Here is a 27,944-nt window from a genome sequence, read left to right on the forward strand (position 1 = left end):
GCAACAATGCAAATGCATTTCACCCCCTTCTCCCACATTGCATCTTAGTAGAGCAATTTTCAAGTGGCACCCACACGCATTCTCCTCGCTGCAGGAACCACCCACGGCTTTATGCACCGACCGCACAGTAGTTCAAAGGCGACCAGAACTTCAAAAATAAATTCAATTCAATTCCACATTGGTCATTCGACCACTCATCAACCCTTACGTGAAACGAATTTGATTCGTTCCAACAAATCTGAAGGCTATTCTACTGGTCTAGCTCTTCTAGATATAGAAAAAGCATTCGACAGTGCTTGACATGAAAGCTTGATTGTAAAATAAAAAAAAAAACTTTAGTTTTTCTACAGACATTGTTGGCATGATCCAAATTTATCTGTCAAATATTACACTTCAGGTTAATTAGCAGAATTCAAGGCTGAAAGGATTTCTGCAAGATCTGATGTTCATGAAGGCGACTTCATGAGTTTTTTTTCATACCTGCAAGAATGTAAGATTTCTCCCAACTTACAATATTACCATATAAACCAAAATCTCCTTATTTAAAACCTTCAAGCAGACATGTTGTCACGATAAGAGGGATTCTAATAATTTGGTCAGATGAAGTTAAGTATCTAGGACTCATGCTAGATAAAATTTAACTTTCAAAAATCTTACCGAAATTCAGACTGAGGCCATAGTCATAATACTGATGTAAGAACTGAGAAAAAATATGATACTAGGATTGAGGCAGATTTGGTCGACACTTGTGCTAGATTGAACCACTGTGAACCGGCATAAGCGCCCCCCTAGGACAAATGGGTTGACTTGTAATGTTTCGCCGTCGTCGGTCTCGGATGGTTCGTTGGTTCTTCTTTGGTCTTGAAGTAAACTCATCCAGACCGTGACGACAAGAATGTATTTCATTGTGTGTAGTATAGGGGGTAGGTACTCCAAACGATGACGGTGCAAAGAGCAATCGCTCTCCAGTTACAGTAGATTAATCTAAACACCCGTAAGATGTCTCGAGCTTTTCATACATGTAACCCGATTGTCACCGGCAGAGATTGCAAAGGATGACGATGGTGGCACCACCACACAGTTGTTCAGATTTACAACGCATAGCATAAATTATGCATTCGTAATATATTACAATTTTTGATCAGGACAATATGTCTTAGAGTTGCAGAGCCTACTTTAAGCACAGTAACAATATTTTGATTCTCGTAGAACAAAATTGCTGCTTGCTAAGTTTATGCAAACTTAGGTAAGGCGATTCTTTCTTCTCTAACTAATTACTTAGAATAAAAAAACACATTTGAGCGAGATACCTCTATGGCGAGCGACGGAGAACGATTTGTACGATATGAAGAAACTGTCCTTTCATTACATAACACACCAACAATAATACAGTCAACTCTCCATAACTCGATATGTAAGGATTCATAGAGTATCTCCCCAACAAGTTACAGAACACACAATCGATTCAAATGTAATCCCAGTGACCATCTAGGTAATCATGAAAACCAGCTTTTGCTATAGTTCTTTTACTCGATATCGAGATACGAAGTATCGAGTAAGTGAGATTTGACAGTAGTTGTTAATTTAATACATTGAACGACAGATGTAAACAAATTTTCATCTGGAAATACTCAATCTACGTAGACATGAGGTACTGACCAGAAACAAACATACTGAAAACTTTATTTGGATGGGTTTTGGTAACATAATATATTTGATTTAAAATAAAAATTAAGCTTCTTTAGACACTTATTTAGGAACAAAACACAAATAGAACTTTTCAAATGTTGGTATGTGCTCTCAACTGTTTGATATTGTAGATGACTGTGTCACTTAGTTTTTGAACTAAAAACAAGTTTGAGAATTGCGTTCTGCCATCTTTTAAGAAAACTGGACCTCTGTACCCCGGTTGAAGCCAGGCAAGACTTTGGCCCAGTTACTCCCACCTCAGTCGAACAGCCAGAGGGCAGTTACAAGATTGGGGCTGTTGCAACAAGTTGGCTTGGTTTGATTGAAAATAGGCCCAAGGCTCGAAACGGAGATGGAAGATGCTAAATGCAAATATAATTGTGAGGTTATATCTCGAAGGAACTAATGTCATGGGCGTCACAGTTCACAAATTTCTGATAATTAAATCTCAAGAATATGCGAAGTACTGGTTTCAGATGTACCTACTTCGTATATAACAGGACTATGAAATGAGAGAGACAAATGACTAAAACTGATCCAGCCTTAGGCCGAGAACTCGGCCGAGAAAAACCCCCAATGCCAAAGGGAAGTGCCCAAGTAGCTCCGCACTCTGCCAGGATTTTTTTTTCACCAAATCTGTACTGGAATTCCTTTGGAGGATCCAACAGGAACAATTTAGAAAATTCCTTCAACAAATCCTCCGATAATTATTGGAATTACTCCTAGATTTCCAAAAAAGATTCTTCTGGAAATCATCCGAGAAGTTTCAAAAAAATCCTCGGAAAATTAATGCGAAAATCCTCGAGAAGTTGCTCCTGGAATTTTTCGGGGAGTTTTTTCCTGGAATTTCCATGGTTCTTCTACTGATTACTTCATCGATTCTCCAAAGACTTTCAGAACTTTCTCCAGAATTCCTCAAGGTACCCTTCCGGTAATTCCTACAGAATGTCTTCTGAGATCTTCTTCAGGAGTTATACCCGACATTTCTTTTGGTAATTCCTCTTCAGGAATTCATCTAGCAGTTTTCTTCACAAAACCCTCTAAGCATCCGCACAGGAATTCACCATGGAACTTCTTCAAAAGTTCCTCGGAATATTCGTTCAGGCATTTCTCATGGCTTCGAGCTAAAAAATCCTTCTGATTGTTCGTTCATGGGATTTCTCCATAAACTCCTTCAAGGATAATTCTTCATGGAAATTCCTCCAGAAGTTATTACATGAATTTTCCAGGACATTCCACCAAGATTGAGACTGAAACTGGAAGAACTTCATCAGAATATCCTTCGGAAATTACTTTGGATCTTCATTGGAATTTCACGCAATTTCCTTCGGATTCGGATTCGGATTCGTTTGGAATCACCATCGGAATTTCCTTCGAAATTTTCTTTGAAATTCGCTTCAGAATTTCTTTCGGAATTCCTTATTTCTTCGGAATTCACTCTGGAATTTCCTTCGGAAATTTACATAGGAATTTCCTTTGCAATTTCCTTTGAAATTCTTTTCATTTGGAATTTCTTTCGGAGTTTGCTATGGAATTTGCTTTGGAATTTCTATTAGAATTTATTTCCGAACTTCGTTTGGAATTTTCATCGGAACTTCCTTTGAAATTTCTTTCGAAAGTTTTCCGGAGGAAATTCCAAATTGAATTCGAAAAAAATTCAATTCCTAAGGGAAATCCAAAGAAAATTCCGAATTAATCATGGGAGTTCCGATGGAAGTTCCAAAGGAGTTTCTAATCACGAAATTTCAATAGAAATGTCGAAGGAAATTTCAATGGAAATGGCAAAGGAATATTTAAAGAAAATTCCGAATGAAGTTCTAATGGAAGTGCCAAAGGAAAATTCAAAGAAAATTTCTAAGAGAAAAAATTCCGCAGAATGTTCCAAAGGAAAGAGAAATTTCAAAAGAAATTCCGTGAAAACTAGGAATAAAATTCTTGATTCCGAAGAGAATTTCAAAGAAAAATCTGAAAGAAATTCCAATGGAAGTTATAAAGGAAATGCCGATGGAAATTCCAAAGCAAATTCCGATGGAAATAATGAAGGACAATACAAAGGAAATTCAGAGGAATATTCCAGAAGAAATTCCGAAACATATTTCAAAGGAACGCCAAAGCAAAATCCAAAGGAAATTCCGAAAAAATGCGGAAGGAAATTTCAATGAAAATGCCTAAGAAAAATCCGAAAGAAATTCCAAAGTAAATTGCGAAAAAAGAACAACATTCCTGAGGCATTGAGATGGAAATACCGAAGGAAAATCCAAAGGAAATTACAAACAAAATTTCAAGAAAAATTCTTTACGGAAATTTTAAATAAAACCAAGGAAATTCCGAAAGAAGCTCCTAAGGAAATTCCGATGGAAGTTCCAAAGGAAATTTCAAAAATAAGAAAGAAATAAGAAGAAAATTCCGAAGGCAAAAAAAATACAATGAAATCCAAAAGAAATTACGATGGAAATTCCGAAGAGCAACTCCCAAAAGAAATTTTGAAGACATGTCCAAAGAAATTAAAGAAAAAAAATCCACAGCAAATTCCAAATCCCGAAGGAAATTCCAAAAAAATGTCAAAGAAAATTCCAAAGGAAATTCCAAAAGAAAACCAGAAATGAATTCAAATGTATATTTCAAAGAAAATTTTAAAGAAAATGCCGAATATTATCCCACAGAAAAGACCGAAAAAAATATCAAAATTAAAGAAACTCCGAAGGAAGTTTCAAAGGAAAATCACATAGAAATTCAGAAGGAAATTCCGAGTTAAAATAAATCCAAAAGAAATTGCGATGGAAGTGCCGAAAGAAAAATCCAAAGGCAATCCGAAAGGAAATTCCATAGGCATGCCCAAAGGCAATTCCGAAAAAAAAACACAGGAAATTCAGATTTCCGAAGGAAACTCCGAAGAAAATTTAAACAAAAATTCTGAAGGAAATTCCGATGAAAGTTCCAAAGGAAATTCCGATGGAAGTTCCAAACGCATTTCTGAAGAGAATTCTAATGAAAATTCCTAATGAAATTTCAAACAACTTTCTTGAGGAAATTCCGAATGACGTTTCAAAGGAAATTCCGACGGGAATTCGAAATGAAATTCTGAAATAAATTCCACAGGGAATTCCAAATGATTGTCTAAAGGAAACTCCTAAAGAAATTTCACAGAGGACTCCGAAGGAAATCACAATTCCGAAGGAAGATACCGAAAGACCTTCCCGAAGGAACTTCTTGAAGCAACTTCCTGGATGAATTTCCTTTAAGAACTTTTGGAGGAATCTCATGGATACACTACCAGAAGGAACTGCCGGAGGAACATCCTGTTGGAACTACCAGTTCGAACTTTTCCAATAAACATCTGGGGGTGGAAGATTTTAGATAGAAAAAAAAAACTCCTAGAGGAACTTCCGGAGCTATAAGATTTTGGCAAAGAAATAGTAATCGAGGAAATTTGATAAGAACAAGAAGAAGTTGAATCGTAATATCAGCTGTCGAACAATGTCACCATAATATCCAGTGTGAACGGGTTTCGTGATACACTTGTATCACGTTGCTTGTACAACTCCGTAGTCTGAACAACTTCCCAAAGGAGTTTCCTGAAACAACACCCTGAAGCAACTTCTCAAATGAATTTCTTGAAAGAACTTTCTGAAGGAACTTTCCAAAAGTACTTCCCAAAGGAACTTCCCGAAGGCACTTCTTAAATAAGCTCCCTGATGGAACTTTCCAGAAAAACTTCCTGAAGAAATTTCCAATAAGAGCTGTCTGAATGAAGTTCTCGACGAAACTTTCCGAAGAAACTTCCTGAAAGAGCTTCCCGAAGGAACTTCTAGAGGATCTTCCCGAAAAAACTTACGAAAGGAACTTCCTGAAGAAGTTTCCTGAACGAGCTCTCCGTAGAACTTCACAAAAAAAACTTTCCGAAGGAACATCCCAAAGGAACTTCCCGAAAGAGCTTCCGAAAGAACTTCCCGAAAGAACATCTTGAAGAAACTTCCCGAATAAGCTAACGAAAGGAACTGCCTGAGAAATTTCTTGAAGGAGTTCTCCGTAGAACTTCCAGAAGCAACTTCGCAAAAGATGTTCTTGAATCAACTTCCGGAAGAAACTTTCAGGGGAATTTCATAGATAAACAATCAGGATGAACTTTCTAAAGGAGCTTCCTGAAAAAGCTTCTCAAAGAAACTTCCCAAAGGAGTTTCCTGAAACAACTTCCTGAAGCAATTTCCCGAATAAGCTTCTCAAAGGAACTTCCCGAAGAAAATTCTGTATCCAAAAAAAAACACCCAAGCAGGATTGCTTCTAAGCGAACACTTTCTTGATATTGTATACAACGTTGTGTAAATAAATTTAACACAGATGACGCCTACGCCACTGGTCTGATCTCATGCCTACAAGATGATAATTCTCAACGACCATTCTCACAGAATCAACAATAGCAACCTTCAGTAGTTAACATCTTAACAATCGAGAGATGAGAGTGCTAATTTATTCCTGGGCCGTATGAAATCTAGTGCCACTCGACACGTTCTGATCTATGGGCCCATGTGCCCCGTTTCGAAGAGCAGCCCACCTACAACAATCCAATGTTTAAACACACAAATGCTCTTACCAAGTTCAACAACCAACAACCAAACGGAGCATCTTCGTATCGTAAGGCTTTGAACAATGCTCCTGTCTTGTCCCTGTCAGCAAGCTTTAGTAAAGCTACAAGAAACAGGACTTAAAAGAGCAAATGTCAGCGTCGAGGTGCCTCTGGCGGTAAAACAACTTTTCGTCGACCTTTGCGCTGTTTTAATCGGCCCGGATTCGGTCTGTTTCAAATTCAATATTTGCGTTACTATTTGTTTGACGAGATGCGAGGCCATCCGGGGAGGAAATTGTTCAATTCCGGTTTACTTTTGTTTCTGCTGTTCCGTTGCTCCGTATTCGATTGTTTCCGGTGGGAAGGATAGTTCGCACTGTTTGCTGCCCTGTGGGAAATAGAACAAGGGAAAATAGGAGGGTAAAAGTTTGCACACATGTGAACAAGTGATTGTTCGAGTGGTGGTCATCTGGAACCCGAACTGGTTTTATGCATTCAGTTTTTTTTACAAACACTTCCTACTCGTTATAAGTACGGATTCACTTGAAAAAATTATAGCTGTATAGACTGGACTCAGAAAAATGAGACACACAAAAATGATCATCAAAAATTCATTTTAAATCGGATGTTTCTCAAATTTTCAGGGATTATATATTAGCTATGTTTTGGAATAATTTATTTATTGAATTTCCTCCCCCAAGGCGGCATCCACAAATTACGTAACGCTCTAGGGGGAGGGGGAGAGTAGGCTCAAGCGTTACGGCTCATACAAAAATTTGAAATTTTTCATACAAAAAGCGTTACAGAGGGGAGGGAGGGGGTCGAAAATTTCAAATTTTAGCGTTACATAATAAATGGACGCTGCCCAAGCTGCATGTTCGTACATTTCTCTTAACACTGCTTATGAGATCTTGGGCGAGGCTTTGCCCATCTTTCTTACACAATTTCACCCAGTTTTCTTCAAGAATGTTTCTCCGCTTTTCTTCATTAACGCTAAAAAACTTTTCGATCGGACGAAGTTCTGGTGTATCTGGCGAACCATCGCCTCCTTTGGGACCACATTAACGCCCTTCGCTTCATACCAATCCATTACAGGTTTAGCGTAATGCCACGAAGCGAGATCCGTCCAGAACTGCGTGGGACCACGGTGAGAGCGGAGCAAGCGCTTCAGCTAGAATTCCTCTCGATAAATCTACCCATTTATGGTGCCGTTTGTAACGAACGGTTCGCAGATGGCCTGTCACAACCAGGCATTGAAGACGTGAGCGAGCTTGATGAGCATGAGCATTGAACAATCAAAGCGACCTTATGCTGTGATCGAACTGTGCTACTCAGTAAGACGGTTGTTAGCGATCATGAAAGCTCACTGCATGGATAAACAATGAGCTTGAAATTTCACTAGGCAACCCCAAAGTACATAACTATCACAACTACTGTGTAGGAGGTTGAAATCAAAGCAAACCAAATTGATTTCTAAACGTCAATGGATTTGTAAAAACGGGTTTTGAAGGAGTTCTGTTTTTAAAGATTTGCATTTGGATTGTATAAAATATTAGGTACGGGTCACAAAACTATGCCAAACTAAGACATCAATGCAGATGAATCCCTTCCGAACTCTAGCGCACGAGCGACCATATTTCTACAACATTATGAGCTACGAACTGTGATAATTAAGTTTTGAGGCAGCGTCCAGTTATGAATTAACGCCAAAATGGACAATTTCATACCCCCACAGTGCTCCCAAGAATGTGATTTGTATGATTTTTTTAAAGTTTTTGTATGCGTCACAACGCTGACGCCTACATCTTATTTTAAACTGAAGCGTTCCGGCGGTGATAGCGCCTGGGCCGTAATTTCAATACAACAATATAGGGTAAATCTGGAAATGGAATCCGTGCGCTGTTAAACATTTCTACTGAAAATAAATACAATGCTCTATATAGTAAATACTTTTTTTTCTCTGAATTATCACGGAAAACCTCCACATGGAGAAAAACATACTTCTCAACTTGTTACCTCAATCTCATATAACACCTATAAGTGCCCCGCATACTGCCAAAACTTTATAAATAACTTCAATTTGATCAATGGACTTTCATGCTCAGTTGGTTTTTACTGCTGAACTGCACTGATCAAGCAGAGAGATGATTATGATCGTCAACACTCAATGAACTTGACAACTCAAGACCTACTACTTAGCTGAGCATCAAGTTACCCTAAAATCTACTGATCTTTGCTCATGAGCTGAGCATTTTCAATGCCTGGTCACAACAGGTACTTCTTCGCGAATTTGTCCATCTTTCTCTTCCCAACTTTTTCGGAACCTCCATGCGGGACGTACCGACTCAAAACTCAAGGCCGGGGATTTGTTTGGTGTATGCCTTGATGTATGTCTCGTCGTCCATGACTAGACAGCCTGGCTTGACCAGCTACTTACGGTACAGCTTCCGCACACGTAATTTGGGCACCCGTGTTTTGCTTTTCACCTTAAAAATACGTAGCCCAGCCCGCTTCATGGTCTGCTGGACGAACCACTTCGATAAATTGACCCACGTCTCGGCTAGAAAGGTTCTGGTTATTCTTAACGTACTGCCTTATCTCCCGCGCATTCTGTGGGTATTCCGTTCTCGATTTTCGGCCGCTTCCAGTGCGCCGCTCGATGGTTTTCGTCTCCTGGAACATCTTCACAACGCGGGACACGGTGGTATGGTGGATTCCAAGCCTTTTCCACCTGTGCGACTGACCAGGATTGTCGATCACCGCGCCCACGATTTGCTGGCGCATCTTTTCTTGTTTCGAATGCACCTTGAAAACTAATTGACAGATCGCGACAAAATGTTGCACATACAAACATGACACTCTTAACAAGTACTATCCAAAATTTATTTTATTTATATCCACACTAAAAGTTACACCCGAAACAAAGTTTCCCAAAACAAAGAGTCCAATCTTTAGTTGGATTTCTTCAGAATCAACATAAGTCACAAATCCAAGGAACTTTATCCAACGCTTCCATGTAGAAGCTCTAAAGAATATTCTGCCCGCATTTTTAAAGGATTCTTCAAGATTTCCTACTGGACTCATTTTAGGAATTAATGAAGGCTTCAACTTTAAACAAGAATTACACTGAGGAAACTTCTGAGTATTCTCCCCTAACAACCACTGAAAAGATTTCTTGGCGTACTCATGGTCAAGAAATCCCGTGGAATTTTCAAGTATTCCTTCACAATGGGTTGCATACATGCCCTGATTCGCTACTCACCACACCGTAACGCATGTGCGCTAGTGTCTATGCACGAAAAATCGCTAAATGGTAACGCGGAAAATATGTGTATGGCGAAATGCATCTAACGAATTATTTCTCAAAATTAGGAACTATTTTCGAAAAAAAATATTTGGTACCGGTTGTACATAATGGTAATGACTATCACGCCTATCAAATATTTTTACGATTAAGGCTTTCATTTACGAAATATTTGAAGTTAGATGCCTTTCCGCATACAAAATGAAACGAGAAAACTTCTGCTGATCAACTGTGGACAAGAGCAAAGCAGGTAATCCATTAACTCCGGGGATTCTTCCACAAATTAATTGATTTATTTCAAATAAACCCCTTGAGATTTATCTGAGAAACTTTTTCTGGTTTTTATCTTAGAAGTTTGCGAGAATTATTCAGATAATTGGAAACCCTTTTCGATTCATCCTTCAAGAATCCTTACAAAAAGTTTTACAAAACAAATCCAAAAATTTAAAGGATTTCAACAAAGTTCCAGAAAAATATTTCTACTTGTTTTTTTTTACGAAGTTTCAAAATTTTATCTAAGGATGTCTGTAAGTTTCGATGGGAATTCCTTACAAAATAACATCAATGATCAAATTTAGTGACGCGGGAAGTGAGTAGGACAGGAAGGACATGTACTATGCACAAAAACACTTGGATAGGACAGTCAAAGAATTGTCCTACCCACGATTCAACAAAAAAAACAAGATTTCTCCTGAACTTGGTCCAGAGAATCCTTAAGAAGTCCGAAGCTACTACCTCCAGTAATTTCATCAAGAATTACATTGATTTTTTTTCTAAAATTATCCTAGAATTTACTAGATTTTTTCCACTAATCCTTCGATCGAATTCTCCAGTTGTTACGCTGGAGATCTTCCAAAGATTTCTACAGATTTTTTCCAAGAAAATCCGCAAAATTCGAAATTGAAAATTCTCTAAGGGTTCTTCGAACAAATCTACTTTTTTTGTAGCAATTTCTCCAGCATTTCATCCAAGTGATAATCTTGCAGTTTCCTAAACATTTTTTTTTGTGTTTTTCAAAAAAATCTCAAGCAATCTTTAATAGTTTTATTTAAGTTTTCATATCAGATAACACTACAACAATTTTTCCAATAATTCCTCCAATCATTCCTACACAATTTTAGAAGGAATATCTAAATCCCTAGTTGAAATCTTATATCAATCATGAAAAACATTAATTTAGCTAATCCCTGGAAATGTCTGGACAAGTTAAAGATTCAGCAGACGTTTTGACTGGATATCGTGAAGAATGTGCCAGGGAAATCGAAAGATAAATCACAGGATAAAATCTTGTAGAAGTTAGGTTTTTCAGGAATTAAGTAGTTTGCAGAAGGAATTCAGATGAGTTCTGAAATAATCTTTGGGTGTATTTCATTTCTGTGGTTGTCCTTAGTGAAATCCAAGTTAAATTCTTGAGTAAAATTCGTAGAGAAATTCCTTGAGAAACTATTTCTAATTTTCATAGAGAAAATAATAAAAAACACATACAGTAATTCTTGTCGTAATGTCACGAAAAATTATCAAAAAAAAGTCTTAGATCTTAGAGAAACGTCTGCTCTGATGCTATGAAGAATCAAACTTTTATCTTTTTGCTCCTATTACATTTCGTTTTGCTGTCTTGGTTCCTGTTTGGTCTCTTTTCGGCCTCTTGTTGATTAATTTAAGGCCTCTTTCAAAGACCCCTAATTTCCTATTTTAAGGCACTCAATCGCTACCAGTCCTGTAAAGACAAAAAGCTTTCTTAGTCTTGTGGCAAAAACAGCAAAGGAGTGTCAGTTACAAAAACCTAGTTTCCTAACCTGTCAGCGCGGTCGTCATACAGTCCAGCATCTGCGTGAACCGCTCGGTCGACCAACTCGGAGGCGCATAGCAGCTACAGAAGAGGACCCCGTTTACCTTGGCGATTACGAAGCCCTCGTAGGTAGTAGACATCAACTGCTGGACAGGGTATTTACCCGTTGTCCATATCGCCGCCATTTTTCCGGATCCATCCACGACCCAGTTGCCGTTGCCGGCGGGTACTCGGTATGGGTCCGATATGATGGCGATGTCCGTCCCCCACTCAGCAACTGACTGATACAGCAGCTGCTGAGCTGCGTCACAGTGGTTCAGGTTCAGCTGCGTTACCTGCACTGTGACTTTTCGTTTATGGCTCGTTTGAAGGTCGGGCACCTTGAGCCTCCCGTTGGATGATTGTTGTTCACGGACTTGCCGGAACAAATCAAGCACTTGGGAGGGTGTCCAGGTTCCCTACACCTAAAGCAGATCACCGGTTGCTCATGTATGTTCAGTGAACATACTGACCAACCAACCTTGATCTTACCTACCTTAGCGGACTTATTTGCGTCCGCCACAGGTAGGTGTACTAAGGCCACCTGAGTACCTGCCGGACCTTTCCGTAGCTGAACGGTGGCGGCACCTAAACTTCGCACTGTTGCCGCAGTGCCGTGACGAGCTCTTCTGCGTTGGTGATCTCGTCAAGGTTCATCACCTTCAGAGTCACTGACTGCGTCAGAGCCCTCACTTCGACACCTTCGCCAAGGACCTCTTCCGCCAAACTTTTGTAGGCGGCGCCCTTGCGCTCCTTGTCACGCTTAAACTCGAGGATCATTTAACCTGTACGAGTGCGTCTGACACTGACGGCTCCTAGATCTGCGAGCTTCGTGTCACTGCGCATCGCCTTCAGGACTTCCGAGTACTTGGACTCTTCCGTCTTGATGATGATCGCATCACCCTTTTCGCGCTTGGCACCTACCCTCCTACCTTTCCCTGCGCTCCTGAACCTGCTGAAGAACCTCCTGCTTCTTCTTCTTCTTCTTCTTATTTTTCACTACGGTTGTCCAGGGGGCGTCCCCCCCTGATCCGCCCTAACCTGTGGTGATTGAGGGCCTCTCAAAGGTCGCAACCCCCTGTTCCCATCACTCCGTGAGGGGCCAGCCTTTTCGGGCCCACCCTTCTCGGCTTTTCGGGACGCCTGGCTGGGGTCCGATTTTCCGGCACTTCTGTCGGTTTTCGGGGTTATTAACCGCCTGGCCTTGCGAGCGCCGCCGGGTAGCTCCTCCCCTGACGGCTGCTTCGCGCGCTTCTGCGATTGCTTGTTATAAGCATTCGCTTCCGCGCTTTTGGGGCTACCCGCGAAGACGAAGGGCTCCGTCTGGGTAGACTTCGGCACCTTCAATTCCACGGGCTCTGCCGCAGCCACAGTCGCCATGGGTTCAGCATGGCTCTGCTTGGCCGCCAACATTGACTTACGAAGTCTGAACTGGGCCTCCTTGAGGCCCTTGCTGATGTTAGACTTCGAGGACGCAAAGTCAAATATGGAGTCAAGCTGCTGTGCAGCCACTTCCATCGCAGAGAGCCCATCTCTACTTTTATTGATGGCCCTCATCAACCACGCTCCATCCATAACCTTACCCAATGCGGTAACCGGGGATGAAATATGGTTTCCAGAACTGGCACTACGTGCGCTGCTGCCTCCTCCTGCTTCCACTCTCCTCAACGGAGACCTAGCTAACCCACTTCTTGCGAAGGGGTTCGCTTCCCTACTACTGCTACTACCTGCATTATTGAATCCCACGAGTAGCACGGGAAAAGAGGTCCACCACGCTGTAGTAATAATGATGTACTTGAAAAAAATAATTAATGATTTAATAAAACAATTCACAAGTGTATGTCTGAAAATACTTGAGAGTGTCAGATTTCGAATGTATCGCAGTTCATCTTCGTTCGGTTGCATCGAGTGTGAGTGTGTGAGTCTGAAATTAGCAACACATGCTTGGGCTTGCTTTCTGGTACAGGTGGCATAGTTGAGTGACGGCAAAGATTGAATACGTGTGAGAGGGAATGAGAATAAGTTCAACCAGAGTTGGTGTGCGTGACGTGTTACTGTTGGGCTTGATGTTGAAGGCAGTTCTTTTGAAATGATGCAGGGATTCTGTGAACGACTTTGTTGGCGAATGGACGTGTTGTCCTTGATTCGCGTTTTCGGTTACTACACACGCCAGAGCCCTGCATTAACGCGGTAAGGGACAAAGTACTGTGAGAGGTGCCCAGCTGCCCCACAGGCTCCGTTAATGGCCGAACATCTTTTTCACCCCTTCGACCATTCATTCCTCAGCACGGTTTTTCGCTTGACACCTTGAATTGGGGTTACCCCGTTTGGTGGACTCTTACCACCGGAACTGGTCGTCCGTAGTTCTATTCTATAAGCCGATAACTACACAGCACACACAACCTTCGAACCGCACATCTGCAACCGAGCTCTTCCTGTCCTCTAAGCACCTTCTAGAACCGAGCTCCACCTAGCTGCCGATCTCCTCCTAGTCTCGAACTCCTCCTGGCAAACCGCGCCATCCTTCGAGCTCCTCCTGACTTTGGAGTTCCTCTAGCTCTTCCAAGCTGTTTTTTTTTCGATCAGCCGGCATCCACACCTTCAGCCTCGTTCACAGTATCTTGGCCTTCAACTCTTGAGCACCTCGTCCAAGCCACCTCCCGTCCAGACTCACCATCCCGTCCAGGATCTACCTCCTCAGCGATATTCTGCCTCCTCGTCCAGGCCATGTCCCCTCGTCCAGGTGCTTCATCGTGGTCCCTCATGGAAGCTTCAAGTCAGCGTCCTCCAGTCGTTCCTGGGCCCATAACCTGTTTAAAATAATAAACAAAACAAGACTTCTTTTCCAACCGCAGGCTACTGACTGATGTCGCTACCAGGTTCTCTTTTATTCCATGTCTGGGTACCGTAATTTCGGGTGAAATTGATCATTTTTCACGGTTTTTCTAGTCTGTTTTCTATAATGTTAACAATCCCAAACAACTAAATGCAGGAAAACAAGTACGAAGGTGAGCCTCATCGACTTATGTACCGAAATTTTCTAACAAATGTCATTTTAGTATTAACAAATACCTCTAAAATAAAAAATCAGAGGATCTCATTTCGGGGTGAAATTGATCACTTGTCAATGCCATTATTGTTAGTTTCCAAAACAACTCTATATGATAAATTTGAGCACCCTGAATCCCTGAATATAAATAACGAATAGTTAAATTTCAAGAATTACACTTAAAACGCCTAAATGTATGCAATTTCCTAAGGAATTCAATGATATCTGACAGAAATTCAATTATTTCAACCATATGAGCCAATTGGTACGAGTTTTGATGATGAAATCTGGTTTGGGGACATATCTCAAGCATCCTCACCAACTTTCAGGTTTATACCATGCTCAAACCCGAATAAAAAATACAATACAAAAACAATATAACGCATTGAAACAGTACCATTCAATATATTGGAAAAACAATACAGTATATGTAAAATGACAATACAATTACAGTACAATATATTGTTTTGAACAGTTCACTGTATGGTATATGAAATTTTTGCAATATAATGTATGGGTGGTTAAGTATCGTAACAATACAAATATAGATATTTTCTCATACAAACATTTTGAAAATACAATATGATATAATGTTCATGTATTGTCTTGATTAGCAATTCGTGTATTGTTGTACAATACAAAAACAATTCAACGAACTGTATCATGGTTGCATTCGTCGTTACAGCTAATGTCAAGTGACTTCTAAAAAACTACTTATTTTTACTTTTTGAATATTTTTCACCTAACATTTCTTGCTTTCTGAACTTGTTTTGTTTATTTCTTTCAGCAAAGCTACATAGAAAAAAGCAACAGTTGTTTTACGCGAAAATAGGAATTTGACAAAAGTTGTAAGGTATAAAACCAATTGAAAACAATACAATGTTCTGTTACAATATATTATATTGTTTTTGAATTGTATATCCAAACAAGAATAATATTGCTTCGACATTCAATTACAATACGCTGTATTGTATCCAATACGTTATATTGTACATTAATGGTTTATTCCATTCACTGAATGATACGTTTTTATCCGGGAATCCTTGCTTATACATAGAAGTTCATAGGTGTTTGTCAATACTGCACCGTGCATGATTTTGAAATTTTACGTTATTTTCATAGTAGGGGAACTTACGTATTCTCGGCAGTCTAAGCAGGTGGATTTTCGGAAATTGCTTTTATATACCGCATCACACAACAAAACTAGCAAGATATTCCTTAAACACACTTTCTCACTCTTCAGTTACTGATTGATATTGATAGCATTGTGTATAATTGTAAAAATCATCCATATTTCTTAATCAAAGTTACCACGCACTTTTACTATTATCGGCAAGTCTATCACTATTGTCGGCAACTAAACTAATCACTTCGTCAATCAAAAATTCTAGAAAAACTGGTGTATGTGTTGGTAAATTTTCATATTTGTTTATACCGTGTGAAACTAAACGTCACCATTATGCTTTAGTTGGTGGGAGGGCCAATTGAAAAAAAAGGCAGACTTTCAAAACCAAATATAGTCGGAACGTCACCAAGCCAAACGGCGCACAAATCACTCGCGATATGTTTCAATTAGTTGCATTCTGATTGCGATTACGTCGGATCGGCTTGGTGTTGCGATGAAGGCACTTATGCTAAATATATGCAGCGAAGATACCAAATCGATCCGACGTAATCCCGCGTTTTCATCCGTTATCCCGCACTTCTGACTGCATTTGTTACGTGCGCAATGCACTATGGATAGCGCATTAACTTCCAGGTTAACCAGTGAGTGTCTTCAGCGGACTCATCCTTCACAATTCAAAGAATAAATGCTCTCAAGACACCAACATTTCGAATAGATTTGCTGTTCTTGAAGTGTCCCAACTAACATTTAGGGCAGATGTAAACATTCTCGAAGCTTTCTTTATACGGCTTTATGATTTTACTAACAAATCTTTGCGAACCTACTCAGCTATTTTTAGGCTGTGTTGGCAGCTTTTATGCATACCAAACATTGCTTTATCTCGACTGCTATAGAAGAAGTACCTGTATAATATCTTCGGAAGGTGCTTTTTTTTCAACTATTTCGCAACTGTTGAATAATTTTTATACAGCTTCACTGTATTATCAATTAAATATTATTTTCAGGCTGTTTCACAACTTCCGGAACTTAATTCATAAGTGCCTGTATTAAGTGTTCCCACCTTACACAATTAGAATACCTGCCACCGCTTGGGATCGAACTCACGATCTCTGCATCCACAAGTCTCGACGCTGCCCTTGCTGCCAGTATACATCGAAAGCAAAGAAAACACATCATTTTCTTCTACATCGAAAACGGTTCATTATAATGATGCTATAAGATGTTATTATACCACTTCATTACTGCCCATACTCGCATAACAGTCCCATATGTATAGGATATCCTATATATTATGGGACTGTTATGCGAGTATGGGCAGATTAGGCTGAAAGAGTGTGTGAAACGTCAAACGCAATGTTTACATCCAACATGCTAGTTGCGCTACATATTGTTATTATATGTGTGCGCTGTATAACAAACGACGATGCGCTTCTTATTTATATATTTGACAGCATAACAAAACATATTGTACAGAAGCAGCCGGATGAATGATGGGGACTTTCATTCCACAACATTAGGTTGCTGTTCACGGTGTTGAGTTACAGCTCAATAAGGGCAGCAAAAGCGATAAAGGACTAAATTTAATCAGCTAAGATTTGTAGCTGCAAAACGTTTGCGTTATAGCTGTATTAACGCTAATCGTTCTATTTTTGACAGGTTTCATTTTTTGCAGCGTTTGCTCCTTCAATCCAACTGCTATACAACAGAAAGCAAATAATCTTGGCTTATAGCGCTAAAATTGTTAGTTGGGTGTATCATTTTTGCTTATTTATGCCGCCAGATTGTGCCTGTTGACCGTGATATTTTCAAGGATTTGAATATTGAGTAAGCACAACTAAAATACTATTTTCAATATAAAGCGTCACTATTTTGGCGCGTTGTTTAAGTTTCAGTTAATCGTGGTGAAAATAGGGTCCTAAAGCCCTGTCACAATTTTAGTGCCAAACGATTAAGTTTAGGCTAAGAACACATGTTTACTCAATTTTTTAATGTTTTTCGTTTGTTCAAAATCTATAAACATTTTTTTATGTTTATTTTAGATTTTGTCACACGCCTTGGCTTAAACTCAAATTTAGAGTGTATTTTGTTTTCCGTGTCCCTTCCGAAATGTCAGACAGGAACAACCCCAGTGTTAAAACTTCAACCCCTGTGGTGTTTTTTCGTCTAAGCGAACGTTAAACATGATCAAAAGTGTCAAGGTTTATTTATGGACCTAAATTTTCAATTAAAGTTTAAATATGATATGGTTTGAGCGTGATAATTTGCTAAAGTAGTTGAAGTAGCATGCTCTTTCGTGTTATTTAATAAAAACAAGATTTCATTAAACATTTTAGGACCCTATTGTACTGAAATTAAGTTTCCAAAATATGTCAAATCAAACTGTTGATAAACGTCAAAGTTGTTCAATGTTTACATACCGGTATAAAAGATGGTTCACCCCAGAGGGATGACGCCCCATTTTTTTAATATGGGATTTGACAGGTTGAACTGTGCCTCCTTATCTGGAGCATAATTTATACTCCAGTAGAGTAAAGTGGGGCAAAAGTTCGAGTGGGGTAAGAGTTTCTTTTTAAGATTTCCAGCTCAATTCAAAACAAATCTTATAAATGTCATGGTGGTTCGAATGCTATTCAAGTAAGAGACTTTCAATCCAAATATCATAAAAATCGATTGAGATTTGGAAAAGTTATGGCTTTTTGTTGTTTTTCGACGTGAATATTGTAATTTTTGGTCAAAATTTCGTTGCATGGAACCAATTGAAGATAAAATCTTTTTCAATATTTTATGTAAGGGCGTTTCTAGGCCTATCATAAGGTTGCTTTGAAGTGTATTAGTTTTTGCATAGATGCTTGAAAACAATTTTTGGCCCATAGTGGGGCAAAAGTTCGAATCAGCGGGGCAAAAGTTCGACCCATATATAAAATCACGGAAAAATTTGCAAATTGCCTAAAATCCACATATTATCTTCAAATTTAGTTATATTTGTCTGATCGTGTGAAAACTGTCACCAAAATTTAACATTTCCACTTAGTTTTGCGAAAAACTGCTATTTTTGAGTATATTACAATTAACCCGGTTTTGGGCAATTTTTTGATGAAAATTTAGTGTGTATTTTTCGGCAAACTTAAGTTTACAGTTGGTGTAAAGTATGCCTGCCATAAAAGGATCGATATTTTGGGTTTTAGCCAGCGAACTTTTGCCCCACACTAGATTCGAACTCTTGCCCCACCGGTGGGGCAAAAGTTCGAATAAGACAATTAATTTTGAAACTGTTATAACTAAAAATGGGTAAATATTTTGACACAAGTTTGTTCAACAAAATTATAGCCAATATGTTGAAGATTCAATGTATGGTATTTGTTTTGTTTCAACTGCTATTGTTTTCCTGGAAACTTTGATTATACCACTAAGGTCGAACTTTTGCCCCACCTTACTCTATCAAATGCCACTCACACACGTATATTTTTCAGATGTTCACCTTTTCTTATGGGAAAAAACAATACAAAACGCATGGAAAGTAACGAAATAAGCTAAAACTGTTAAATGATAATGTGCTACAGAAAACTGAATGTTTCTTAAGATAATCAAACCAAAGATAACAGACAAAAAAAAGTTTGAATCAAAGTTTGCCGTGGTTCATTTCCCCACATTTGCACCAGCTACTTTTTTGATGTGCACATTCGTATGGGTGAGCATCGCATTCGTTTTATAAGAGACCAAAGAAAGAGAACCTCGTAGCAAACCCTTGGTTCACCCTGTATAATATATGGGTTGTTAAGTTTCGTAAAAGTACAAATAGTGATATTGTCTTACACATAGCTTTTGGAAAAATAATACGATATATTATTGTACATGTATTGTTTGAAATTGCAATTTGTGTATTGTTTTACAATATACATACAATCAAATCCGTTTGCGCCTTGCAGAGATATTGGCTTTTGAAAACAACCATATTTTCGTAGAAAATCCCTGATAACTCTGCAACCATAAGAGTTAGAACAAGAGTTTCTTGTGCTACTGAAAGTTTTAAGTGCTCGGAACAAAGTTTTGGCAAGAAAATATCGTATAAAAAGTTATCAAGAATAAACTGGTTTTTTAGGATCACCCTAAATTCTTCTTCTTATCATTACGTCCTCACTAGGACAGAGCCTGCACCTCACAGTTATTAACTGATGGAGCTTTCTTTGCCAAAGTTGCCATTTTCGCATTCGTATATCGTATGGCAGATACTATGATACTATATGCCCAGGGAATTCAAGGAATTTTCCATTATGAAAAGATCCTGGACCGACCGGAAATCGAACCCAGACACCTCCAGCATGGCTTTGCTTTGTAGCCGCGGACTCTAACCATTCGACTAAGGAAGGCCACCATAAATTATTTGCCTAAAAAATGATAACTTGGGCACGGACCTTGTGTAGGGATTAGAACACACGCCTCTCATGCCGAGGACCTGGGATCGAATCCCATCTCCGAGATAGTCACTTATGACATAAGAGTGATAGTGACGACTTCTTTCGGAAGGGAAGTAAAGCCGTTGGTCCCGAGAAGAACTAGCCCAGGGCTAAAAATCTCGTTAATAAAGATAAAGATAAAGAAGAAGATAACTCATAAACCATAAGAGATAGCGATTTGGTAAGTAGTTGAAAAACTGAATTTAGTACTATACCATTTAATTCCACAAGAGTTTGTATCATTTGATATATGGGTTCTTCGGCAAAGTTGCTCCAAATCGGTTGTTCTAAAACATTGTATAGGTCCAAATGTGTCAGCAAAAAAGTTTACATGCTGATCTCGTAAAACATGCGGACCACCCTAATCTCACATCACTCAAAAAATGTATTAATAATATGGAGAAACTTTTCCGAAGACACCATATATCTAAATAGACGCAAACATTTTAGTCTTCCTAGATAAGGCTTTGGGGCCAATGTGCGTTTTATTGTGTTCGACCCTTGAGATATTGGCTGTAAAAATATAAAGGCAATTTTTCCAAGCGATGTTCACATATTTCTTTATTCAAAGTAAATTCAAATTAACTTCAAACTGTCATGAATGGCTTTCTTGCTTTATCGATTTTCTTCTCCATTTCTTGCTTCTTTCTTTCTCTTATTTCAACTTAATTTATCAAATGCAAACTTCAAAGTTTCATTAACGATTTTCTTGCTTTACCGGTTTTCTCCCCATTTCTTGCTTCTTTCTTTCTTTAATTTCAGCTTTTGCTCTCTTTTCTTCTGCTTTCTTCAACTTTTCTGCTTCTTTTTCCGTTTCAATTTCTGTTCCTTCTTGTTTTCTTTTTCTTCGTCTAGCTTAATCTTCTTAAGAGCTCTTTTTTCCGCCTTCTCTTGCTTTATTTTCTCGGCTTCTTTGCGTTTGTTTTCCTTTAGAAGAATTTCCTGTAGCCTTTCATCCGCTGTAAGTACTGCAAATGATTTAATTTGATAGTTTATGTGCTTCGAAATGCACTTCAGATCATCCGGTGTATCCAAATAGTCCACCAAACGTAATTTTGATGGTGTAGAAGACGGATTATCTGATTTTTTGTCGCTGTCATAGGTACACTGCTACCTGCATCAGGTGAACCACCTCCTTCTGAGAGCTCCATCACTTCCGTTCCCAGTTCCCGTTCAAGTTCTGCTACTTCAAAACACTTGATTTGAACTAGCGCGCTTTGCTCAGTACATGATCCGTTAGCTGCAACAGGTTAAACAGTCTCGCAATCAAGTTCTTCAAAATAGGCACCGTCTGGGTCAATGAAGTTTTCGTACTGATGCTTCGAAGCTCCAGACAACGGATTATCCTGCATCATTTCGCTGGCAGTATAGTTTTCATCTGAAAAATAGAACAGCTTTTAGGTTTCATTCAATCATCATCAACCATCAAAAAATAATATTTAGATTGAAAAAGAAAAAAACGAAATGTAAAATCAGTGACTCGCTACCAGCCCTGCAATTTCGGTCGAGAATGAACACAACACCAACAAAGCTTCAAACAAAACAATGTCTAGTTGGTTCAGAAGGAAATAGATCCAATGTGGGGTATTTATAGGTGCGGTCGAAGAAATATTGAAATAGATCACTTACCGTTCCGATCCTCCGATGGCCGAATGGACAGATCCAGTGGGGCGGAGTTCTCGGCGGACATCGTGTTGGCTGATTTACGGCGAAACTACGGAACACTTTTGCCGTCCACCACAACAGACGATAGGTGTTGTTTTTTTCTGTTTGACGTCTATGCTTAAATCAACACGCTAAACAAGATTCACACTTCGTTGATTACTTTCGCATAAGATGAGATCGATTAGAGTTTTGAGCAATTATGCTTTTTTTGTTGAAATCTTCACAAATTTTCTGTTTCAAATACGTTTAAAATATTGTAGTGCAGATTTGCTAGAGTTATAAAATCCGTGTACAAAAATATTATTCTTCACGGTTGTTTGCAAATACCCTTTAATGGGTAAAAAAATACTCATTTTGGAATAGCATCAATATCTGTCAGAAAGCGGGTAAATTCAGAAATGTAAAAAGGGTAAATAAATACCCATTACAGTAAAGCAACTGTAGTTTAAAAATGGGTGTTTAAAAACCCATTTATGGGTGAAAAATAGTTGGGAATCATTTATAGTAATTTGAAGCAGCTGTGCGACGCAGTCTACGCATGCAAAATTAATGAAATTGTAGTTAATTGTTTGTAGGTTTTACTTTTTTTATACAACGTTTACCGATGAAAGGAAACAATGAAGTGGTAAGTTGTGAACTTAAACACCTTTATACATATTAACTGATAATAATCTTGAAATACGCATAATTTTCAGGTTGTCTCGTTGTTCCTGCCACCGTGCCTGTAGCTGACATGATCTACTACCAGCGACCATCGAAAGGAAGTAACTGTTGGTGCAGAAACAGTATAAATATCTTTATACATTTATCAAGCGTATAAAACGATTAATTGTATTAATAAAAACTATTATTTTAATTCAAATATTTATTTATTTCATAAGTTATAATTTGAGGTTATAATTATTTATATCTATTAATCGCAAAAAGGGTAATTTTTTACCCTATTTATGCCAAAAAGGGTAAATTTTTACCCTTTTTATGCCGTGAGAGAGATTTACAAAAAGGGTAAAAAAATACCCATTCATTGACAGAAACCGCTTTTACCCGTTAAAGAGTAAACCGTGTTTACTCTTTAAATGTGGAGAGGCACTTCTAGCGGAAATGGGTGAATTTTTACCCATTAAAGGGTATTCGCAAACTACCGTGTTTCATGAAATTCAAATCGGGGATGCGTGACAATTGCTTAGCGTGACCATAGAATACAAATGCCAGATTAGCCCTTTGCGAAACTAATATCAACACTACCACAATTACCTCTGGTGTCCTGTAAAACAGCAGGATTGTTGCCAAATTTGTTATTCCTTAAAAATACTTATATTTTATGTTTTGCTTGGTATTTTGCAACTCATGCGTCACCAAATTCAAAGGAGTGAATATTAAAAGTCTTGATTTTTGTTAATACATTATTTGTTGCTTACGCACAATAGTTTTACAAGTTTTACTTAAACATTTCAATGCATTTCAAATCTGAATAATTCATTCATCAATATTAAATACAGTTTCCTGGCAACCAGTTCCAGTCACAAAAAGTAGTGGCCGAAGAACACAAAGTGCAAAACTTTTATTTTGTGATTTCAAAACGTTAAAATTAGGTATTTTTATGTACTTTGGAAGACAAAGCATGTGTTTTTCATTGCTTTAGTGATCGGTGCATGATAATTATAAAAAAATTGGATTGGAGCTGAGAAGTGGACCCTTCAAAACGGTGAGTTTTTTCTAAGCTGTTTTTGTGTTGTTCTGTTCGGCAGCCCAAGAATGACGATGATTTCGAACGATTTTTTTTCTTTTGATGATAAATCCGGTATTTTTTGATATTTTGTGAACAGATTTCTTTAACAAGGAAGCTTGTATTTTAAAAAATAGGTTGAGAGTATTGAAGTTAACGTGTGTTGCCTAGATTAATTATATAATGGATAATAAGTGGGTGTTGCCGAAAATACCCTCACGGTGCCGAAGCCATCATTTACCCTAATTAACATTCTTTAACGCAAAAAACTTCACAACACACAATTCGACAATAGTTTCGACAAGCAACGTTCATTTACTGCAGCTAACATCAATATTTGTGCTCCATTACGAGTAAATAAAATCGTGTGATACGATGATCAATTTCACCCTTCTGATCAATTACACCCGATTTTACGGTATCTACATATTTACAAACTTACTAACTAACCTCTACAATTCTTACCCATAGACTTCTCCACTGCTGGATGTGTGATGTACTTGCTCTCCACTGAATATTACGCAACGTTTTTTCCAATACGGGACCCTAATGCGTTTCGTAATGCATAACAATTTTCAGAAATTGCAAAAATTATGGTGAATGCATCCCAATATGATATCTGATACCCTCAAGTGGTTCTCTACGAAATTGCGAAAAACATAGTACGCAACTCGTTGCTGAAATTGATTTTTATATCACTCGTCTTTATTCCCCCAAAACAGTTAAATTTCAACTTGTAACTAGCAAATTGTAGATTCTTAGACGCTTTAGCAATTGGATGATTAACCTTGTTCCATTGTTTCTCTTTTACAGGTTCAACCGTAACCATTCTGTGGAGTCACATTTTAACGGATCAAAACGTCTATCGATCGTCTGTTCCATCAGACACAAAAAAAAACAATTGCTTCATCGCAAAGGTAAGCTTCCGATAGCACACAACACATGTCAAACGAAGTCAACCATCACTTTTCCGCACCCCCATCTCCACAGATTCTAGGAAAAATCGCATCAATAAACAATCATTCCAAACCCCAACCATTCACGTGCTTATTTGCCTGTTTTTTTTTGTCCTACGTTTCGTTTCCAGGCTGTAAGCCGATTTGCCTCGACCAAGCTGAGTATACACGTCACTAAATCAATCGATTTACCGTCATCATCGCCTACTACTGCACAGCAGCACTCGGTATCGAACCGAAAACAAAACAAAAAACGCACAGACAACTGGGATCTAAACTGCTGAGTGGCCAGAGAAACGACGACTACGAGGATGACGCCGACTGCGATGATGATTACACAAAAACCATAGCCTGCTACCATCAACGTCATCTTCATCAACCGATTGTCATCGTTGGTCGTCATCCCAACGGCGGCGGCAGCAATCCCCCTCATACGAACTTTTTGTCTGACCGTCTATTCCAGCTTCAGGAATCAAAAATCCATGCCAGTGTTTGGCTGCCACGTGGAAAAAGTCAAACTAAGCACATAACGATGCCATAATCTAATCGAACGGTTGCTCGCACTTCTCCCGGGAGTAATGTTGAGGGAACAGAAAAACGTTTTCCGAATCGAGCGAGGGACCACTTGAACCAGGGCAACCCGTAGCGAAAATTGAATAAATATCGAGTGTACTAGAGCACACACAATCGAGTGAAGCTGTTTCTCGTTGTTGGTAGATTGCATTTTCCGGAAAATTGAATTCTGCTTCAGGAGACCGTAACTCGACTAGTATCGTCTTGAGTAGGACCCGATCGCCCCCTCCCCATCATACGAGGAATGGGGGCGTGAAGCCGGGCCCCCAATCCGGTAGCACCCTCTTTATGTATGGATCCAACGGTTTTTCCACTGCTGTCGACCTTGTTACAACAATCATCCGCGCAGGTTCTCCCCATCGGAGACGGACCGACCTCAACCGTAGCGTCCGGCGTGGCCGAAGTCGCCATCATCAATGCTACGGCTACGATCAATTTCCTAGAGTACCTCCTAACCGGTAACAGCAGTTCCGCCTCCGTTTCCGCCACCGCCATCGCTACATCACTGCCTGCCCTTGTCGATCGTCTCACTCCGACGTCGTCAACAAGCTCTCTACTCGACGAACTCGGTGGCACTTCGGAGAGCTCTCCGGCAGAGCCCGTCAATGTGCTGACGATACAGACAATCGTTATTAGCATAGTTCTCCTAGCTGTAATCATCGGAACCATCGTCGGCAATGTGCTGGTTTGCGTAGCCGTATGTCTGGTGCGGAAGCTCCGCCGACCTTGCAACTACCTGCTGGTCTCCTTGGCCATATCCGATCTCTGCGTAGCGGTCCTGGTGATGCCCCCAGCCCTACTGTACGAAGTGCTCGAAGAATGGAAGTTCGGAACCGTCTTCTGCGACATCTGGGTGTCGTTCGATGTCCTCTCCTGCACGGCATCGATCCTGAACCTCTGTGCCATCTCAGTTGACCGTTACTGGGCCATTACCAAACCGCTCGAGTATGGCGTCAAGCGAACCCCACGGCGAATGATCGCTTGCATTGTGCTAGTCTGGCTCGTGGCAGCCTGCATATCGCTCCCACCGCTTTTAATTTTAGGCAACGAACACATGACCAATGGCCAGCCGTCCTGCTCGGTTTGCCAGAACTTCTTCTACCAAATCTACGCCACCTTATGCGCGTTCTACATCCCGCTGGCGGTGATGCTTTTCGTGTACTTCCAGATATTCCGCGCCGCACGGCGGATCGTCAATGAAGAGAAACGCGCCCAAAAGCACCTGGAAACGGCCATCAATGGTTCCGCCACCACTCCGGAGAAGAAGCTCTCCGCCGGTGGAACCGTCCTGGTCGCGACCCCACAGCACAAACGCCTCCGCTTCCAGTTGGCCAAGGAACGCAAGGCTTCCACCACGCTCGGTATCATCATGTCGGCCTTCACCGTCTGTTGGCTGCCGTTCTTCATCCTCGCACTGGTGAGGCCCTTCCTCGGCGAAGATCACCACCTACTATCGTCGCTGTTCTTGTGGCTGGGCTACGCCAACTCGCTGCTCAATCCCATCATCTACGCCACCCTGAACCGGGACTTCCGGAAGCCGTTCCAGGAGATCCTGTTCTTCCGGTGCTCGAGCTTGAACAACATGATGCGCGAGGACTTCTACCACAGTCAGTACGGCGATCCGGGCTCGCAGAGGCTAGTCATGGCGGCGAACGATGGCGGCGGAGCGCGGGAGAGCTTCCTATGAGTCTAGGCGGTGGCGGTTAGGGTATTAGTAGCGCGATACGATGCGTAGGTGTGTAGATGCGACCGACGGTATCCGTCGGTCGGCCGTCGTCAGAGGACGATTTTTTTGTAATGTTTGCTTCGGATTAGGATATAGCCAGTATAGGTGTAAGTTGCAACTGTGTAGTTCGTAGGGTTGATCAGGCAGACAGACATGTCGCTTTAAACGTTTTCCGCTGGATGTCAATGTAACGCTAGTTCTACCAATATCTGCTATGAAAACTATCATGTCGCAAGCTGAACTCCAAGTGAAATTACACCAACTTGTCAACTTATAAGCGTTTGGATGTTTTTTTAGATTGCAGTTTATATGCGACGAATAGAATAGAATTGGGAAGCTCCACTGAAATCCAACAGCTTCTTATGCAGCCTACAGACGGTTTGACCAACATTGACTTCGCCCCCAGGTTAGTCAAACTAATTTATGTCGATAAAACCGTTTGACCGACTTTCAAAGTTCGTTGCAGCGACATTATAATTCATCGCATGTTTAGAATCATCTCGGCAAGTGTAAAGGATTTTTTCAGTAATTCTCCAGGACTTACTCCAAGGCTTCGAAGATCTTCAAAAAATCCTCTAGAAGTTAGTTACATGGATTCCATCACGCATTGCCCATGAATCACATCACCCATGCCTTGAAAAACTTGTACAAGGATTCCTCAAGATATTCATTACCAGAAATTTCACCAAAGATTGCACCAGAGCTTTTGTCAGGGCTTCCTCCTAGGATTCCTTCTTAAATTCCACCAGGAATTTCTTCAGTGATTCTTTCTAGTAATTTTTCTACAGATTTTTCGGGGATTTATCCGAAAACTCCCTAAGGGATTTCTTCAGTGATTCATCCAATGCTTCCTTCAAGAAAGCCACCAAAAATCCTCCAAAGATTTATAAAGAATTCCTCCATCGAAACTTCAGCATTCTTTTCCTGCGATTCCATCAGGAATTCCTCATGAAATTCCTGAAGGAATCCCTTCCAAGTAATTACTACAGGGATTCCATCGAAACTATACCAGATATTCCTCCCATCAAAAATCTTCTAATGATTCTTCTCGTGATTTCCCTAGGAATTGCAACACAGATTCTTCCAGAAAATCCTTCAGTGGATAAACCAAACATTCTTCCAGAATGCTTCAGGAATTCCTACACGATTTTCTCTAGAAACTCCTTCAAAAATTCCTACAGGTAGCGATTTACTCGAGGAATTCTTACAATGATTCTACCCAGAATTTCTCCAAGGATCCATCATGGAATTCCTCTAGAGATTCCAGCAAAAATTTCTCCAAGG

At 39.8% G+C, this 27,944-nt stretch overlaps 1 protein-coding gene across 4 annotated transcripts in view; it reads left to right on the forward strand.

Moving 5' to 3' along the window:
• The window catches only part of LOC5572158 (5-hydroxytryptamine receptor 1), a 333,876-nt gene extending 306,643 nt beyond the window's left edge, over nt 1-27,233 (forward strand). For all 4 annotated transcript variants that reach the window (XM_021837988.1, XM_021837987.1, XM_021837989.1 and 1 more), the window contains exons 5-6: nt 24,219-24,322; nt 24,493-27,233. In XM_021837988.1, the coding sequence (XP_021693680.1) occupies nt 25,227-26,621 (1,395 nt within the window). In that variant the 5' untranslated portion in view covers nt 24,219-24,322; nt 24,493-25,226 and the 3' untranslated portion in view covers nt 26,622-27,233. The remainder of the gene's footprint in view (nt 1-24,218; nt 24,323-24,492) is intronic.
• The last annotated feature ends 711 nt before the right edge of the window (nt 27,234-27,944 follow it).

This window comes from Aedes aegypti, chromosome 1, assembly GCF_002204515.2.
Source record: "Aedes aegypti strain LVP_AGWG chromosome 1, AaegL5.0 Primary Assembly, whole genome shotgun sequence".
NCBI classification, from domain to species: Eukaryota; Metazoa; Arthropoda; class Insecta; order Diptera; family Culicidae; genus Aedes; species Aedes aegypti.